Here is a 19,963-nt window from a genome sequence, read left to right on the forward strand (position 1 = left end):
AGGTCCACTCCCCCTTACAAAAATACCTAGAGTTTAGTGAGTGGATCTCTGCTGGACATTGCCCTCCAGAGGCAATGCCTGAGTAAGAATATAGGAGGAAGAGTTAGCAATGGATTGTGCTGAGGTCAGGGATGTCATGTACATAACAAATATGGGGTTAATGTAATTATGAAACAGGTGTTACACATCAAGTACCATTATACTAAGGAGTAAAACAAAAATGACTGTTAAATAATTAAACAATGTAGTAGGATAAACACTACCTTCAAAGGTAATACAGAAGTGTCCTCCAAATCACAGGACTGGTGGACACCGCAGTTGTAGCATTTTTGTAATGTGCATGAAATTATCATCAGCATCATAACTTATCAGTACAGGACTTTCTACATTTCTTTGCAGCATTTACAACGTACTTTTAAATGAAGAAGTTGGCCATGAAGGAACCTCAAGCACCAGCTTTAATATCACTCAACATGCAGTTCCTTTTTCAAGACACTTTGCATAAGTCAGCGGTTCCCATTAAAACTGTGCAGGTACAATCAGAGCAGCAATGTACTGCTATTGCCAAAGCAATAACTTACTGTGTAACTGTACATAAATATATGCATGAACATCTAACAGATTAGGATCAAACAAAAATATGGAAGAAGGCAATATTCTGTACAATACATCACAAGCCACCAAAAAAAGCATGAAAAAGGAAATTAGTAAAAATAGGTAATAATTAGCGGTCTCTAAATTAGGATGTACATGCAATGATAAAATTGCATTTTGAAACACCGCAAACATATCAAAAGTGTTTTATTCATGCATTTAATGAGGCGAATCCAAAAAAACATCTATGGACAAGGAAACATGATAATATTTTCTGTCTACTCAAAAAGGACAAGAGGAATTACGTTGGTTTTGAACTTAATATAGGTATCATTCTAAGGAGAAAATTATGTTTTAAAGGTATGATGGTGTATATAAATGCGCACAGCGCAGGGTGCCCATAGGCGACATTTTTCAAGGCAAAAAATGTGCAGCAGCATTACACGCTAGTCCTTTTATTGAAATTCGCATTTAGAATACCATGGCACTTTCAATAAGCACAGTAGATCATTATATCTCGATCGCATTTTAAATACTGTTGCACTTAAATTCTTTTTAGGTTGGTCAATCCCGATTCACATAATGAGCATTGGTAGCATTTTACTTTTACCTAAGCAAATCGGATTTGTGACCACGAAACTTCTGCCAGTATAGTTGTACTTATAAATTACCAAAAGGGTCAGACCCTGCATTCCTAAGAATGAGGGCAGTTAAATATGAGAGTACAGTGTATTTCATCCTGACTTGCTGCAATTCAGGGCACCTCAAGGACTGCAAATCGACAGCCCCGCTAGCCAGTGTCGTAATGAATCTGAAGGGAGCCCCTGCACACAACATGGAGGCTCCCCCTTCCGGACTCACTCAGGCCAGGTTCTGTGCTGAAGGGTCCCCTTGGAGCTCGGGGCCCCCTGTACCGTGGGGGCGACGGGGGCCTTTGTTAACGACACCTCTGTTAGCAATCAACGCACCACATATACCGATAAACAGGGCCTTATTGGTACAAGAGAACGAGCTTGATTGCAATATCTGGTACAAAAATAGATCCACCCAAGAAAATGTCATAGTCACTTATCAAGACCTCAATCCGAATGCTGCAATACACCGCTCTCCAAGCATCAGTGAAACATCAGAGCACCGCTGGGGCCGGTCTGACAAGGAGGCCGTTTAAATCATACGCTGGGGTTGGAATGTCGACATTGTATAGTTCCGGTCTCTCATTTGTTGTTAGACATTAAATGGTCCTGCACTGCATCTACACCAGAGACACCTATGTTTTGAACTGTCTTTGAAACAAAGATTATTCTTTTCAATACAATTCACATTAAATCATTTATTTGTGATACACTGATTGCTATCAGGACGTTGATTTACACTTGTTGAGGCTCCCTTAATTGCTAAAAGTACTTTGAATGAATCCAAACGGAACACTGTACATTACAGTAATATTTAGACATTATTAATCTAAAGGGAAGACTGGGCGAGTGGATAGTCCACGGAGGTCTTATGTTCAAAAGTAAAGGGGTCAGTCATGCATGTATTGAAATGCTACTTCACGGTCAGTTCCCGCCTTGGAATTTTCACAAGGTTACTGGGGACAAGGGTAGGAGTAGGTGTGTTTCTAGTCTGGGAACAAGGATGGGATATTCATATGTTTCCTAGGAGGGGCAGCATATTAATAGGTTCCTCTGTCGTCTGTGCGGCGATCTCTGTGTGTTAGTGACTGGAATGTGGATGAGGTTTCTTCTGTTTAATATGCAGGTGTGGTTTGTGTAGAGGAGTAGTCGAGTAGTAAGATTCGTGCATGGCACATGATGAACTTTGTATAATGTCTATTGAGTGGAAAGGGTGGGAGTTAGGATCCAAGGTTTTTCTTCTTCTAACAAGCCTGACTGACTAGCAAACACACTTGTCTGCACCCACTCTTTGGTGTGGATGTCTAGGTGGTTTGATGCCCTGGCAGATTTGTGAGAGATGTGCCCTAGAAGCACTGATTGGTTTGTCCATGTGCGGGGAGGATTGTGATGTGCACAGGCTACTGTACAGTTTAGTATGGAAGAGTCATATCTTTGTTGCTATGCTTTGGAATTGCAGGGTTTCGAATTCCTTTGGAGTACAAAGGTATCCTGCACAGTACTGATCTGCTGGTAGGTGAACAGGCAGGTGAGTGCCAAATACTGCTTTCTGCTGGGTATTGTGATTTGAGGTCTAACACCTTTAATAGTTGCAAATTAATTTAAAAGGGTAGAATGTATACCTGTACAGTTTCTTTTGAGTCAGCACACAGACATAGTTTGCTCTTATGTCCAATAAGAAAGCCAATATCCGTTGATATTGCTACATATGACAGGTCAAGAATTTCCCTTCTTATTTCAGCTGGAATCCTCACTCTACTTAAAATGTTTTTATCACAAGATGGGCTGTAATGCATATGGATGTTGTTGTTTGTCTGGAAAATAAGTAACTGACACCGGAAGACATTTGAAAGAATCACAAATATTATAGACTAGAGGGACTGCAACAACTGCTGTTGATTCAAGCTGTATATGCTGGCCAGGAATATAACAAAACTGACAATGGTAATAAGGCAAAAACTATTTTATTTGGAAATATGACTAAAGATTCACATAACAAATAATATTCAATACTCCTGTCAGTCTTGGTCACTCTAGCAAACATTGATTTAACACAAAACAATGATACTGTATTTTCTGTTACAATATGGAATATTTTGGGATGCCCTGTCATGAAATATAGTAATAGCTTTGTTTTGATGGCCTTACTAGATCTCATAGATTTATCTGCTGTAGTTCTGGAATGTGTTCCGTAATCCTTCCTGTTAGTGACTGCACACAGCCATAGCTGTTGGATTTATGACAACGTTGGATTACCAAACAAATAGCCTGATTCTAGATTGCCTGGAAATCCTGTCAGGTCAAAACTCCAGAATTCCGCTGATATGGCGTTACAGGTGTTCTGGCATTTCGAGGCACATATTTCTCAGCAAAAGCCATTAGTAATTTTAATAAAACATGCAGCAATAAATTGGGTAACACCAATTCAATCGCAATTCTGCATCTCAAAACTCCCAATTGCCTGGGACAGTTGTGCTAATACTGCCTGGTCTCGATAATACTGGATAGAGCATTTACCACACTTTGCCTTCAAATCAACTGCTTTGAGAAAGGAAGCCAGCGCAAGGCTCTGAAGAAAGGGATCAGGCATTCAGGTCCATCCAGACCAGAAACAACTATGGACTAGTGATTTGTACTATGGGATGCAACCCCAATAACTCTGAAAAAGGTATCTGCTTTGATGCTTAGCAGATTTCTGTGAGCATTCTACTTCATTTATCAAATTCTCATTTGGAAAAAGTGGAAAATATAGAATGTATTAGTGGGAATTTTAGCTGTGATCCAACTGTTCCCTAACGAAAATTGGGCTTATTTCTTCCTATGGGGACCCTCCAATAATATCCAGAGCAGGAATTACTTTAAGCATAGTTGGTGTTTAGCCTATTCAGTGTATTTTTGTGTTCTGTCAGATTTTGTTATTCAGGCCAACTCATACTCTCTGACACATGGTCATAATCATGAACGGTGTTTACTCTTTGCAGCTAATTTAGTTCTCTTTGATCTAAAACCAATCAGCTTACACAGACACATTGACAGCAAAAAAAAGCTATTGCTTATCAAATAAAGTCATGACTAACATACACAAAACTAAAGTAAAGATTTGTGCGAAAAGGAAGTTTAACTACTAATGAAGGTTGTTGTGCACAAAAATTGAGATTGTGGACCACTGACAATATCAGTGCCTTGGGTGCTGCATTATCAGCAAATTAAATCAAAAGCTCTTTTGGCCTCCAAAGGTTATATTAAAGTATCTGACTGGTGGCGTATCTAAGAGCTTTATGAAGTATGCATTTGATGGTAGGTTAATTCCAGGGGTTTTATATGGATTGAATATTGGTACTGGAGAACAAGCTTGACTATGTGATTTCCGAAGGTGTGATTTTATAAGGGCACTCTGTCTACTATCTAGTTTGCATTGGGGCTGTATGCTTGGCAATTACAAGCTGCATTTTGAAGCATAACCTTTATTTACAAATTAATGGGGCAACTGATAGGCTATTAGTGTACTGCCTTGTCTCAATCAAATCGTATGAGAATACTTTGCCTAAATATCTTGAACTGAGAATTGGTAAGTTAATTGAGGGTGCAAATATTGCATGAGATTTGGGTGATAAGGCAAAAAAAAAAGCAAACGTTCAGTATCTGTGGAACAGAGAATTGGTAGCCTACATTAGAGAATATGTTGGGGTTGAAAAGAGCATGCAGTACAGATATGTATGTCTGGAAACCTGGGTCAGATATACTGTACTTCAACAGAGATATGTGGCTCACTCACAGTAGTCCTTTAAAGGTTTAACTTTTTTTTTTTTTAAACAAACATATATGTGTTTGGTGCCAGAGGAGGGAAATTAATTTTCTGGTGGACAGTCCCTCGCTCACTTCATTACATCATTTATATTCCTGTCCAATGCTCGTAAAATATGAAGCTTATATTTGAGAAACGGTATTACCTTTTAAGTCAACTACATTTTTAGATGTTACTTTTTTATGAAAATATTTGTTTAATGTGGAGACATGTTTTAAATGTAGAATTATTACTGTACTTTACAAGTTCATGATTGGGACATTTTAAGGCCATGGCACAAGAATTTTAATACATCTTTGCATACGTTTTTCAGAATGTACAACAAAAATGAATGCCTCTGGAGTTATTGTATCTGCATCTTTTCACAAATATTAATGTTTGATATCCAAAAGTCCTAACTAGATTGAACTTCTTGGTAGTTCAATGAGCTGGTCCAAGTTAAAGGTAATGTATCAATGTGTCTGTTAAATATAGATAGACTTCATGATAAGTAAAAATGTCAGAAAGTGTAAGGCAAAATGTGATATCATGTGAATGTTTAAGAGCAGCATAATCCAGCACTTGTATAATTAGGATGGGATCAACAGGGACCAAACTAAAATGGCAAAGTTAAATATATCACTACAAAGAATATTTCTATTTTGGAAATCAAATAACTATTATCAGGTAACACTTAACGTGTTTATGGATTTAATATCATGTTTCATTGTCCACAACTAAATTAGCAGAGACAGGAAGCATGCAACAGAAATTTAAGTTAATGTAGCATTGCAGCAAGGTTCTTACCACATCATCGGCTAATGTTTTAATTTGATTGTTCTATTGAAAGGAAGAAAACCAAATAATAAACATAAGTAATCATTCTTAAGTTAAAATGTAATTTAGCTCTTTGTATTCCTTAAGAGATTAAAACCACTACATTATATATAGGAAATATATATGCCCCATGTAAAAGATTCTTCTTCAAGTGTACTTGGGTTTAGTTAGGTAAAAGATGCCTTTATAATTGGGATCCTGGGAGAACCATTAACCATCCACATATGAATTCTATAAAGGTAAATTGTGTTACCACTTGTAAAATAGGCACCACATAAAATCAGCCTAGCAACCCCATGTTGGAATTACTTTGTATTAGATATCTGAGAAGCAGTGAAAAGGCCATTACAACGTTATATTTCATTATTTATTGTTATATCTAGAACAGTTTTTGAGAACTCTTTGTTTTTCTCTCTCAAAAGGCCCATCTGTGCCAACAATTTGACTATAAGAGCAAATATACTGTTCTACTCAATATGCACTTGCCAAGCTGTTGTGTTTTATTTGGAGTTTCACTTTTCTCAGAAATCATCACCGATGTTTTTATTTTGTTAATCACAAATAACACTGATAAAACACATATGGCATTTACATTAGGCATGTTGTAGTGTTGTAATGTTCCACTGCACAGAGCTGGGTTACAAGAACCATACAGACAACTGAATCACTGCACATTTTACAAAAACATGCGAGAGTCAACTAGTTCTATGTTGAATGCTTAGCAACATTTCAGAGCAACATTTCAAACCTTAATTAATTACAGCTAACATTTGCATCAAGAGTAAAAAGTGTTTTGGACATCTTTGAGTATTACACATAAAACACTCCCTCTGATGTCCGTTCTGTCAAGGGGCCATGAGCCTCATTTTTCCAAAACGCCAGGGATCGCACAAGTTATATCACTAACACTTTGAGCTAAATTTTATCATAGCATTGCTCTACTAGCGCACTCTTAACTGCGTTTCCCATTTTCCACACCTTCCCTGGTCAATTAGGTGGCTAGCAGACAGGATGGAAGGCGCAAAAAAGAAATAGCTTTAAGAGTTAATTTTTTCTGTTCCTGCAGCTGCCTTCATTAACCAGCAGTAGTAATGGAAGAGCCAAAGGTTTCAAAGACCAGACAGGGGAAGCATGTAATAAATACCCAATGTGCTACCCTCATTTAGAAACCATCCCCAGAGAGCAAAGTATTATTTTAGTATACCAGAGCACATTGTTCATACATATGTGTCCACAGATACTTATGCAGTCCTTTATGTATTAACCCTAACATAGAAGCAATGTCAACGCCTGCACAATGAAAGTGAGAATCTACTAATTTGCTCTTTGTTCTTTTTTCGTTTGCTTTTTGGATCTGACATCACGGTTTTCCAATCTTCCTTAAACCTGTGCACGCCTGTTCATGACATAAGACCTTACGATCTATTTCTCTGTGCTCCTCTCCAGCTAGCGGTACCACTTTTCCTTCACCTCTCAGTTTAGGGCTCCAAGCAATTATCACACTCACAGGGCCAGGCATCCTATTATAAACAACATAATTCTTTGCTTGTTCAACATGCTCTGCCATTCCTATGCATGCACTTTCACCCACAGTGTATGGTTCAATGTCACCACCTCAGGCATGGACCATTCCCAGCCCTTCCAAAAAAGACATAGGCCCTCATTATGACTTTGGCAGTCATACCAGGCATTGGCAGTCTTTTCTTAACACCGCTGAAGCCACAGGTGCCAGAAGACCGCCAGTGCTGGCTGTCTTCCGACTGCCATATTACGAGTACTGAAGGATTTACGCCACAATTTGGGTGGAAATCCTCCAGTAGTCATGATGGCGGTCAGAGGCGCAGAGGCAGTTCCATCGCTGTCACTGCCACGCCAAAGGACGACGTATGCTGTATTACGAGCAGTAATACAGCATGGCGGTGTCCTGATGGAGGGGCACTGCCAGCGGTGGAAGCGCCAGTTCCCGTTCCCTGGCGGACGACCTCATTGCCAGACAAGGTAAGTCAATCGTCTGACACGAGAGCGGGGTCGGAGGGTGGGGGGGTTTGTGTGTGGGTGTTGTCTGCGTGTGTGAATGTAAGTGTGTATGCGTGTGTGTATGGGTGTTTGAATGCGTGTATGATTGTTGAAGTGAGTGTGTGTTGGAATGTTTGTGTGAATGCGTGTGAGTGAATGTGTCTATGTATGCGTACTCATTCACCAATGTAAGTATTGGTGAATGAGTGTATGCGGGGTGCATGTGAGTGTGTATGTGTGCATATATGCGGGGAGGGGGTGCTGTTTTGGAAGGGTGGGTGGGGGAGGAGGTGCTGTTATGGAAGAGGGAGAATTGTAATTGCAAGGGGGGCTGGAGGGAGTCGTCTGCCAGCGACAGGAAAGAAATTTCCTGTCACCGGTAGCCTTTTCACCACGTTGTGATACTGCTGGAGGTCTTCAGTGGACTGCCTGGTCGGAGATGCTGATCTCTAGCCCGTCTGTCCAACCGGCCCTGGCGGTACCAGAGGGGATGTGGCAGTTTGGCAGAGGCCAAACCACCACACTCATAATGTGGCAATCTTCACAGCTGGCCCGTCGGCAATGAGACCACCACCGAGGCCCTGGTGGTCTTCGGACCAGGGTCATATTGAGGGCCATACTCTCTGTGCCTGATCACTGTCTAATCACCCAAATGCTTTTGTGGCACCTAATGTTATAGTTTCTTTTCACAGTAGTTACCCACAAAGCCTTCCAAAAAGTCCATATAAGACAACTCCACAAACATGACAGTACTTCACATAGTAACGCCCCCACAACTGATGTTATGTGAACAAAGAACAGCATTCATATTCTCAAAAATAAACCAAAAGGGACTCACTCCTCATGGATAGCTAAATCAAGTAAACAAATAGTCAATTCACTGTCCAAAGCCTCCGGGGCATAGAATATCATTATACAGCCTATTTACTGTAAAACACAACATATAAATGTTTAAAGCAATGTGTTAAGTTGCTTTCCAATCGTATAAACGAAAAGTATTGGAGAGTAAAATGTCTTCATATATCAGCATGGTTTATCAGAGCTATATCAGTCAGTCGTCACAACTAAAAAAATACCAGTTTATTGAATTTAACAAGCTGCTGTGTTTGTGGCAGTATGCCTAGAACCAGGCCTCTCCTACGAGAAATTGGGCTCAGTAATAAAACCAATGATGCAGTGCAGTTAAGTAAACAAAATGACTGGATTAAGAATTCAGATATGCAAGAATTTACATTATCTCAGGAGAAAGGGCAACAAGTACCATCACCACATTAACGTTGCATACCTGGCATCAAATTAACATAGTCAGAATGCTCCAGATTACAAGATGAGTAACACCATACAGTATATTAAACAAATCGGAAAATGAATTGTTGATATACCGCATATGAGAGCATGAAAGGAATGCATAGTCCCTGCTTAAACACGGAATAGGGAGTTACTATTTGTGAGTATTGGCTAAAAACTGATTGGGAAAGGCCCCTTTTTTTCAGAAGGGGTTTTGTGGGAAACATAATGATTGTCATCCCTTTAGATGTATCTCCAGTAAAACTTAGTCCTTGGCCGCATATTTGGAAATGTGAGGAAGTAACACATAATATCACTCATCATTCATGATGCAGTTTGTTAGAAATGGGGTCTCTAGTTGGCAGTCAGGTTTGCACCCTGTCCAAGTAGGGATGCCCACTCTAGTCAGGATATGGGAGATACCCGCATAGATAACCCCTACTCACCCCCTTGGTAGCTTGGCATGAGCAGTCAGGCTTTCCTCAGAAGCAATGTGTAAAGCATTTGCACATAACACACAGTAACACAGTGAAAAAACTATAAAAGTATACCACACCAGTTTTAGAAAAATAGCCAATATTTATTTCTATAAATTAGGACCAAATACAATAAAGATCAAACATACAGTTATAAATATATGAATTCTGCAAGATTTACTCAAAAATACAGTTCCTTGAAGTCGATAGCTCCACCTGGGTCTATCACGGCGTTAAGATCAACAAAACCAATAGTTAAGGCTGGCCGCTGTGCCGCAGGCCAGCTACGGTGTCGGGAAGACCCGCTAACAGTACCTTTGGAATTTTAGGGCATCGTGATCCTGTGAGCTCTGGAAAGCAGCGTTGCGGTGTGAGTCGTCGGGCCCTTGAAGTCACATGTGTTGCAGATCAAATTCCGGGCTGATGAAGTTAGGAGTGCTGGCGTCGGGACTGCGGTGTGAAGTGGGACGATGCGATGTGCGGTGTCCACAAGTCACGGTGCAGGCAGCGACTCGGTGACAGCGTCCAGCGGCGTCAGTGAGATCAGGGCTATGGTGTGAAGTGGGGCAGTGTGACATGCCGTGTCACCAGGTCTCGGTGCAGGTAGCGGCATCATCATTGCTGAAGTGCTGTCATCGGTAGGCCCAAGACAGCGGTGCGGGACAAGACGGTGCTTTGTGACCTTCACAAGCTGGTTCCACAGGCCATGGTGCAGGTAGGGATGCCTGGTGACGACACTGGAGTCGATGGTGCTGGCGTTGGTGAACCGGGGCTGCGGTGCGGGATGGGACGGTGCTTTATGTACCTCACAAGCTGTGTCCACAGGCCACGGTGCAAGCAGCGGCGCCAGTGTCAGCAGGAGCAGAGGTGTTGGGGATGCCCAGGCTGCAATGTAAGCATGGCAATTCCGGAGTGCAGGGCCCATAGGTCGCGTGTGAGCAGCAGCTTGGTGAAGTCATCCAATGACTGCGTTGGTAAGACCAGGGTCGCAGTGCGAAGCAGGGCAGTGCGGCTCTGTGCACGTCGGCAGGTCACAGTGCAGACCAGTGGCATTGTTGACGGTATTGCGATTATTTTTCTTCCTTAACAGCACAAAAAACACACAGTTCCCAGTAATGTAAGTCAAGGAGACTAAAGTCTTTGGTGTCCCTGAGACTTCCAACAGGAGGCAAGCTCTACTCCAAGCCCTAGGAGAACTTTCTCAAGCAGGATACACAACAAAGTTCACCCTTTGCTATCTTTTAAGGTAGCAGCAGCAACTGCAGGACAATCCAGCAAAGCAACACAGCAAAGGGACAGTACTCCTACTCCAGCTCTTCAGCTCTTCTCTTTGGCTGAGGTTCCTCTTGATTCCAAAAAGATACTAAAAGTCTGGGGGTTTGGGTCCAATACTTATACCCCTCTCTGCCTTTGAAGTGGCAAACCTCAAAGCAAAGTCTTAAGTGTTTGTAAGATCCTTCCTTGTCCAGGCCAGGCCCCAGGCACACACCAGGGGGTTGGAGACTGCATTGTGAGAGGGCAGTCATTTCAGGTGTAAGTGATCATTCCTCCCTCCAATCTAACTCAGGCAGCTCATCAGGATATGCAGGCTACACCCCAGCTCCCTTTGTGTCACTGTCTAGAGGAGAGGTGTAAACAGCCCAACTGTCAAATTGACCCAGACGGGGAATCCACAAACAGGCAGAGTCACAGAATGGTTTAAGCAAGAAAATGCCTACTTTTTTAAAGTGGCATTTCCAAACTCACAATCCAAAAAACAGCTTCACAAAAAGATGTATTTTTAAATTGTGAGTTCAGAGACCCTAAACTCCACATTTCTATGTGTTCTCAAAGGGAAACTGAGCTTTACAATTATTTAAAGACAGCCCTCCATGTTAACCTCTGAGAGAGATAGGCCTTGCAGCAGTGAAACCCAAATTTGGCAGTATTTCACTGTTAGGACATGTAAAACACACCAGTACATGCCCTATCTTTTAAATAAACTGCACCCTGCCCCTAGGGCTACCTGGGGCCTACCTTAGGCAGTGGCAGATCTGAGCCATGATTACAGGGCTACTAATGTGGGTGGCACAACCAGTGCTACAGGCCCACTACTAGCATTTGATTTACAGGCCCTGGGCACCTCTTGTGCTCTGTACTAGGGACTTGCCAGTAAATCAATTAATCATGGATAACCCAATCACCAATACAATTTACATAGGGAGCACTTTCACTTTAACACTGATCAGCAGTGGTAAAGTGTTCAGAGACAATACACTAGCAAAAACAGAGTCCAGTATGCCATAAAAACAGGAGGCCAGAAGGCAAAATGACAGGGCAGGCACGCCAAAGAGCTGCCAGGTCTAACACGGTTCATTTACTATTCAAATCTGCCCACAACTGAGTGGTAATAGACCATCACTCTTTCACAGATGTTTACTGCAGCTTATGGCAGTTGACCTTAGAGTCCGGCACTGAATTCAGCTTTCTTGGTTATCAAGTATATTATCAAAAGCTCTTTTGTAATCAACTAGGATACCATATGATGGTAGGCACTTCATTCTGTGAAGACAACCATCCAACCCTATTCCTGGAGGATTCCCACTGAACTCAAATAGCTAATACTGTCTGTTGAAAGTGAAACTCCTGTACAATTAAAGCAAGGCGATTATGAATTTCATGTTGGTCCCAATGTTTTCTTGCCACTGTTCAGAAAATCTTGACAACAGGATACCAATCCAAGAACACAAATTGACACAGAATTCTGGCCTTTGGAAATTAATTTATATGGGGTTTTCAAATTAAGAACTACTTGACAGATTTCTATTTGAATAGACTGCCCGTGGCTGCACACACTTTTACACCAATAACTGACATAACTACTTGCAAACCCTGGCAAATTGGAACACAAAATTATCAATATCATGTGTGCAGAGAAATGCAGTGAATTAAAGACTGAATGAAACAATTCTTTTAGCTACAGTATTTCTATTTTTATTATTAGTTTTTCGATGGTTAAATCTTAGTGATGACTTTTACTAGAATAACAATAGTAAGAAAGTGTATAACTGACCACCTTGCTGGCTATTTAAGACAACCTTAAGTCTAGTGATATTAGAAGCAATACATTTTTATTTGTAAAATATGCAAAAAATATGGCAAATGATGGTGATGAAATGTCCCTGACATGTAATAGAAAGCTGGATATAATAACCGCATCAAGAAGGCAAATTCAGCAGCAGTTTCATAAAATGTGTTATTAGGAAAGAAGAAAAGAAAATAACAAAATATTTTCTTGCTTTGTACCACCATGAGCACTTTTTAATTATTATAAAATAATCCTTGATTTACTATGTGTAATCATAATCCTTGATTTAAATATGTTTTAGTTATCATAATCAGGCTTGAAATGACATGACTAGGACTTTTCACCTAACTACAATGACGTCACATTAACCATGTTTTTTTTCAGTGAATGTCTATGGGATTTGTTTTTTCAGTGAATTTCTAGGGATTTTTTTTTTTAACATGCAGCAAACGTTTATTACTATAACTAACTATCCCAAGCCCCTTGCTGTGCACAGCCATTGGCCATGTGTTGTAGGGTGCTGGACACAGGACTTGGTCTGTAGCCAGCCCCTGCACCCAACCCTTCCCTGCAGGATTCTAAACCCCCTATATGCATAGCATGGGGTTGGTCACAGAGTGTGGCCTGCAGTTAGGTTCTGCAACCAATCCCCCAAAGGTGGCCAAGCCCTCCTTGCTGGCCAACCTCCCATGGCCGTGCAACACAAACTGACACTCAGCCAACTTCTGGGCCTGTGCTGAGTACCACAAGTCTGCATTAACAACTTTTTATTCATATATGTTTTTTTTATTTTAGGTTTCAAGACACAAGGACTGAGTCCCTGAGTCCTGAAATGGTGGGTGAAACATTCCTTTACATGCTACACCCAGCCAATCATAGTGTTTAATCTTGTGGGACTGGTCCCAGTGCCATGGGACCAGCCCATTAGAATGCTTAATTTGTCATTTTGTACCCGCTGTCCTCCCTTTGTACTACTGGGTCACTACATACCAATTCATTTTGAAGCTTAATTTCTCTACACTTGGCTGAACAGATTTTCACCAAATCACAAAATGCAAACTATCTTGGTAAAGGTCTAGCTATCTGACAGATTTTGTGCAATTCCGTTCAGCTGTTTTGGCTTTGGGAACTAAAGTTCCCATGGGAAATTGCATGGGAAAAACACATTTTGCGATTCTATCTTTTTCTCAGCTACCACTTGATGGATCTCCTCTAAGCTTTCCAGGAAGTAGATAAGGTAGATGAAAATGTTTAATACAGTTTTGTAAAGGTTCAAAATGGAGCTAAAGTTATTGGCAAAACAAAAATTCCATTTCCTATGGAAATCTGGTCCTAAATATAACAAGACTGTGGCAACCGCCATTGCGATTTTTAATATACACACACAAATCCATACATACACACACAATTACCAATCTAGGTTTAATGTTGAAAACGCCACATAGTTGATGTATGAAATTCATTTTGGATGCCTATTTATTGTCAGCCATGTGCTGTAATCAGACTTAGAAGCAACAAAAAAGTATGTTGCTAACTTTAAATAAGCAAAACTTAAAAATAAAAATATCAGACTCCGGGGCCTTTAGAAATAAAAGAAAACATGTGATTCAGCTATAACCTTGGCAACACTTTATTTATAATTGAAATGCAAATATCATTAAGGAATGAAAATTAACTTTTAATTTTCTCAACCCAACTAGAAATTAACAAAAACAGCAAGATGTAAAGCACCAGCTCTCTCATGGCCATTACTCTGTGGTAATGTAATGCCTTCAAAATATTGTTTCAATTATTATAGGACTTTGAAAATACAGAAACAATGCTGCAGATGGCGGACAACAAAATGCTTTTTTCTGCAAAGTAACATTAAATTCTAATGTAATTATAGATGTAATTTCTGTGGAGTGAAAAATGAATTAGATCAAAACACTGTTAATTACTTTGACCTTCATTTCAGGGGCCATGAGAATTACACATAGAAGAAAACACTTTCCTTTCATGTCTCCATGTACAACTAAGACTACCTTCTTTTACGAAAAGGGAGTTCATGAACATTGAACTGGATGTGAAGCAGAACCGACACTGAGTGTGGTACCTTAAACAGACAATGAAATTAGGTATTTCAATGTTCACTTCTTACCGCTGTCACACTCCTAGCTTCCAATGGTCTTATATGATTATGGTTTCACTCTAGGTTAGTTAGCTTGTATGTACTAGTTTATTACTTAAATTATACCAAATACATGATCAGCAGACTGGGAGTGCAATACACATTTAAATCGAAAGGGGCAATCAGAGTTTGTGAGTAATGGGGCAACACAACAAAGTAAAATAGAACTTGGGAGTAAGTGGACACCTGTAAAAAAAAAAAAAACAATTGAGAGATGTCATAAATGACAATCTCGCCACCTCATTTAGAGATGAGGAAACTACAATGTCTCCAGCAGCAGACTCACTTCTGGATCACACGCTGGAAATACCCCTACTACTCCAGAGCACAAACAAAATGAAGCAATATTTTTAATGAACACCAAATGTTTAAAGATAAAACCAAAGTCAAAACACAACAACCGAGAACAGTAACTGCATATTGCACATTCCAATTAATAAGATATAAAGTATAGTACTTATAACATCATAATGCCCTTGTGATTGTAAAAGGTAATTTTCACAAGTTGTCATCGGAAGACTCCATTTGTCAGAATGTTTGGAAGCATGTGTCTGCTGTTCTGTGGGACTGCTACCAAAGAAAGGATTTGGATTTTTAAAAGTCACATATGCTGGTTTCATTTATTGGACTAGCAAAAAACTTTCCAATGGCAGCAAGCATGCACTGCAGTGAAGTGAAGAAAACAGGAAAATGTTAATGGAGGGATGCTTGGTTTAGCTGAACAGGGGATTACACTGGCACTTTCACTTTGGGAGTGCTGGAGCATGTTCATCCTTCGCAGGAATCAATGCTCATCAAGTTGAATGGATCTTTGGACCCTGCATAGGATGTGGTAGAACCATGCAGGGTGTGGTAGAACCATTAACACAATTTCAATACCAACCAATTAAGTTACACAGTATAACGAATGTAGCCATACAAAGAAAACTCCAGTCAGAAATAAAGTTAAGGGGTTTATTACAAGCTTAAGCTCAAAGTCATGTAGACAATCCTCAAGACAAAGTTATAAAGATACAGAATCACCAAGGGTTGCCCAAGGCGATTAATAAGTTCAGGCTAACAGTAATAAAATTAAACATTCAAGAAGAAGAATGCAAAACATCAACAGGATTATCTGAGATACTGAAATCAAGCATTGCTCAACTTTGATAAGCATCAAGTCAATTTCAAATCAGCAGTGTTCAATTTAGCTGGGCACAGGGAAACCCTACAAATGCCAAATCAGGGAAAAGCATGTTCCGGGTGCAACATATGCGGGCTAAAAACAGAAAACAATTTAAAGGGCAAAGAAATTGGAAAAGGGGTAATCTCGAGAAACAAGCTACTAACTAATGGGGGGGGTAGGTAAAAGGGAAAGCATCAGCAAATCAGAAACTTGATCAAGAGTCTTCTGCAAAGGACAGGGAGAAAATCTTTAAGTCTCAGTAAGGCATTTCAAAGGGCAAAGGCAGAGAGGAAGATAGCACTCCAAGGGGCTCAGCATGCAGGATTATTCATATGCTAGGGTTCCGGACATAGGAAATCTGGAAATATGATGATGAGGAGTCTAACGATCTGCTCAAGTTCCAACTGGTCAACAACATATCAAAGTTCATACGACAATCTGATTTGTTCAGGGCAACAGTTCATTTTATGTTTAAGGGGTATCATTCAATAGAAATAGATCGCACAACTCCAAGTTGAAACATTAGCACATCTTCCCAGGTCTGTTATAAGAAAAGGCATCCATCCATGCAAAGCCACACGAGTTTGAAACAAATGTTTAAATTGCTAGTTTACAGTCCAGGATGTTCCTTATGCAAGGTCAAATAACTACAACTCTCCGTAGGTAAGACAATAGGGGTCTATTTCTCTAATTTTTCACATGTATTTAAATCATTAATCATTAGAAATTCAATACTGTTTTGATACATTCTATTAGTCTAGAGTCTAAATGTTATCATAATATTAATTTCATCCTTCAAACATTTAATTTATCTTCAAAATCCTACCAGGGTTCTAAAATTAGACTATAGTAATGCACATTTAAAATGACTTCTCAGAGCAACTTTCTACATTCAAAACTTTCGTATTTTGGTTTACATAATGCACAAACTGCTGCATATAGATGACTTCTGTAACATGAGAGACAGCACTAAAGTTTTTGCCCCATCAGGAGTGAAGAGATGCTGTAAGGTAAGGCTAACCATAAGACACAGACAAAAGGTTCCATACTTAGGTTTTTTATATAGTGCATGAAGACCCTAGAAATGGTTGGATAAGTACTTTAAAGCGCTGAGGCATAGAATAACATAGCAGAGCAGTGAAACAAGCAAAGGATATGTCAGAAACAGGAAATAAAATCTAAAAACAAATGATGCTATCTTTGTAATTCAGCATTTAAGAAGCACAGATAGCACAGTCAATAGATTCTAAATGCTTGGATCTGTCCCATAAATCAATCAGATCACACTGACCACAATCTGTAACACCCACGATGAACGATTGTCTGAGATTAGTAACACAAAATATGCCCACTAGCATATAAAGTCGGTGGCAAACACTTGCACTAGAGGTGCCTGTGCAAAGTGACCCTAACATAGCTCCAATTTAAGTGTGAAACTGTGTAGCAGATCACCGGTGATCTCGGTTATTAAGAAAAAACACAGGGAGCTGCATCTGAGCACCTCAGCCAAGTCTTTAAATTTTTCACATATAACTCTTTCAATTGTTTAAATCCAGGGCACTATAGTTTGTAAGTATAATGGCAAGAGCAACATTCTTAGGAAAAAGTTAAAAGCTGTGAAGTGACCCCTGGGCTTGGGTTACACCAACAAATATTTGAGCCAAAAATGCTTTGCATTTAGTGCATGTAGTTTTGCTGCTCCAATCCTAATTAGAGGCTCACAAGTACCAGACTAAAAGTGTCACACAGGACACGACGCACTTTGCAACTATGCATATGTGCTTGCTTTCTAGTTCACGCATTCATGTGTTTTTACTTCTCTATCCAGTCTTTCGTAGTCTTCATCACTACTCTCTCTCATTATCTATCTCCATGACTCTCTAACCACGCTCTTTGTTATCTCTCTCTCTCTGCCATTCTTCCCTATACCATCTCACTCTCACCTCACTGATACCTTCCATTCACCTCTTACTCCACTCCACATATGTTTTAATGTCCCCTCTATCTACCTCCTATTTCTTAAACAACAGAGCAGAAGGCTCTGGTCAGAAGGGAGAGTTGTATGTGATTCTGAAAATCTGGCAACTAAAGAAATGCCTAAAGTCCTTGGTCCATACGTGTCAATTTACAGTATTGGCATCTCCACACTAAACATTCATCTAGTTACTTTTTGCGTGTATTTCAATAATTGAAATCAACTTCTTTTTGGTGTCATATCATACGTAGCAGATTTTAACCTCTACAAGAGACTGTCAACGTTTAATTTAAAGAACAGTCAAATAAACACTTAAAATGAGAGATAGCAATTTCAGAAATACTTGGAAGTGTGAATATTTGTTGTGCTTACTGAGTTAAACTAAATGAAAAGTCATGAGAAAATGTCACTGACACCGAGCCCACCAACATTTTATTTTCTTCTGGAACAGACTCACTGTGTATCCTCTGGGGTAATTGTTCTCCATTGATACCCTTTAGGTATCCCCAGGACTCACAAGTTATTATGTTTCAGGTGATTTTTCTTGTCCTCAAGCTTCTGCATTTTATCTATGGATTTCTCCTTATGTTTTGAGAGAGTTACTATTAAATGAGCAAGAAATTTCCTCTAATCCACTTACCTGTCTTTCCCACCTCTGTAAACCTTGAACGATTGAGCCCATTTTTGGAGAATGAAACCTGGGTTTTTAAATTAGCAGAATTAATAGCTACACAGTCTGTGCTATGCTCATGACAGGGGCCTTTTCTGTACTCGTAAGGAGTTACAATAAGTAAATCATATGTTGAATAAAGCCCATCTTCCACAACCCAAAGGCACCTCAGGAACAAAAGGAAATAAAATAACAGTGCCAGTGTCTTGCATCATCCAGAGCCATTTTAAATGAAGGGACAGTTATGTAGTTGTTTAGAGGGAAGCATACAAACTTTGCAGATTGAAGAGGTACTCCTGACCAAGTCTTTGCCTAGGGACCCATGTCCGACTCCTCAATTTATGCATCAGTAAGAGGCAGAGAGCATTCTTTTGATGTCTCAGAGAATGGACTGGAAAAGGATTTGGAATCACAACTGGGGGACTAGGGACTCGCTCAGCTGCTGGGTGAGATGGAGCAATTTTCTTGAGTGAAGATGTGGAAGTAAAAGATTAAATTTGGTTATGTGGTGTAAGTGGGGGCGAGATTTGGAATCTAATGTGAGATGACTGTGCTGATGAGATCATAGCATGTCCCTCGCCCTTGGACAATGGAGAATGCAGGAGGATCTTTCCAAGAAGAAACTTGATCATCTGTTCAAGTTATAATAAATGAAATTCCCGGATAGGCTTGACCAGACGGATTTTTCTTTAAGTGGTTAATTTCATGCTGATAAGTGACGGTTCTGATGTTCATTTCTCCTCAAATAACTCTTCTGGTGCTACCAGTGCTTCAAAGAATGTTGCCAGAAAGGCTGCTGAAACTCACAGGGGCAACAATCCTTCAGCAATCTATACAGCACCCAGGCTCTGCTGCCCCGATAAAATGTGAGTTGACCGGTTCTGCCTGCGTTATCCACCATTAATCAGCATCTACAGGCTCTCCCGCTTCCAGCAACTTCAGTTTGCTACCAATGCATGACTTTACTTTTAAGCAAAAAGTTAAAGTTGTCAAGTACATAATAAGACTACAAATAGTTATATTTTCACAAACTCAGCCATATTTTTTAGGACGTATACTGGAAGACTTATTGGATGGTCATTCCTACCAGAGCATACTATGGACTACCTTAAATCTTGTACTTTTAAGGGTTAGTGTAAACTCCAAGCACCGGAGACGCTCCACCAATCAACCAAACGTTAGGGTGAAATTATTTTCATGTTGTGAAATCCAAGTTCAATTTATGAGAACATTTTGAAATTTCACATATTTCATAGCATACTAACAAATCCAAATACCCATCCCAGGGAG

General features: G+C 40.0%; 1 protein-coding gene across 2 annotated transcripts in view; it reads right to left on the reverse strand.

Moving 5' to 3' along the window:
* The window catches only part of DIAPH2 (diaphanous related formin 2), a 3,364,504-nt gene that overhangs the window by 3,151,849 nt on the left and 192,692 nt on the right, over positions 1-19,963 (reverse strand). Inside the window, exon 2 of one of the 2 annotated variants that reach the window (XM_069213107.1) lies at positions 5,818-5,850. The exons of the other annotated variant lie outside the window; for it this stretch is intronic. Coding sequence (XP_069069208.1) covers positions 5,818-5,850 — 33 coding nt within the window. The remainder of the gene's footprint in view (positions 1-5,817; positions 5,851-19,963) is intronic. 2 annotated transcript variants of the gene reach the window in all.

The sequence above is a fragment of the Pleurodeles waltl genome, chromosome 2_1 (genome assembly GCF_031143425.1).
Source record: "Pleurodeles waltl isolate 20211129_DDA chromosome 2_1, aPleWal1.hap1.20221129, whole genome shotgun sequence".
Lineage (NCBI taxonomy): Eukaryota > Metazoa > Chordata > Amphibia > Caudata > Salamandridae > Pleurodeles > Pleurodeles waltl.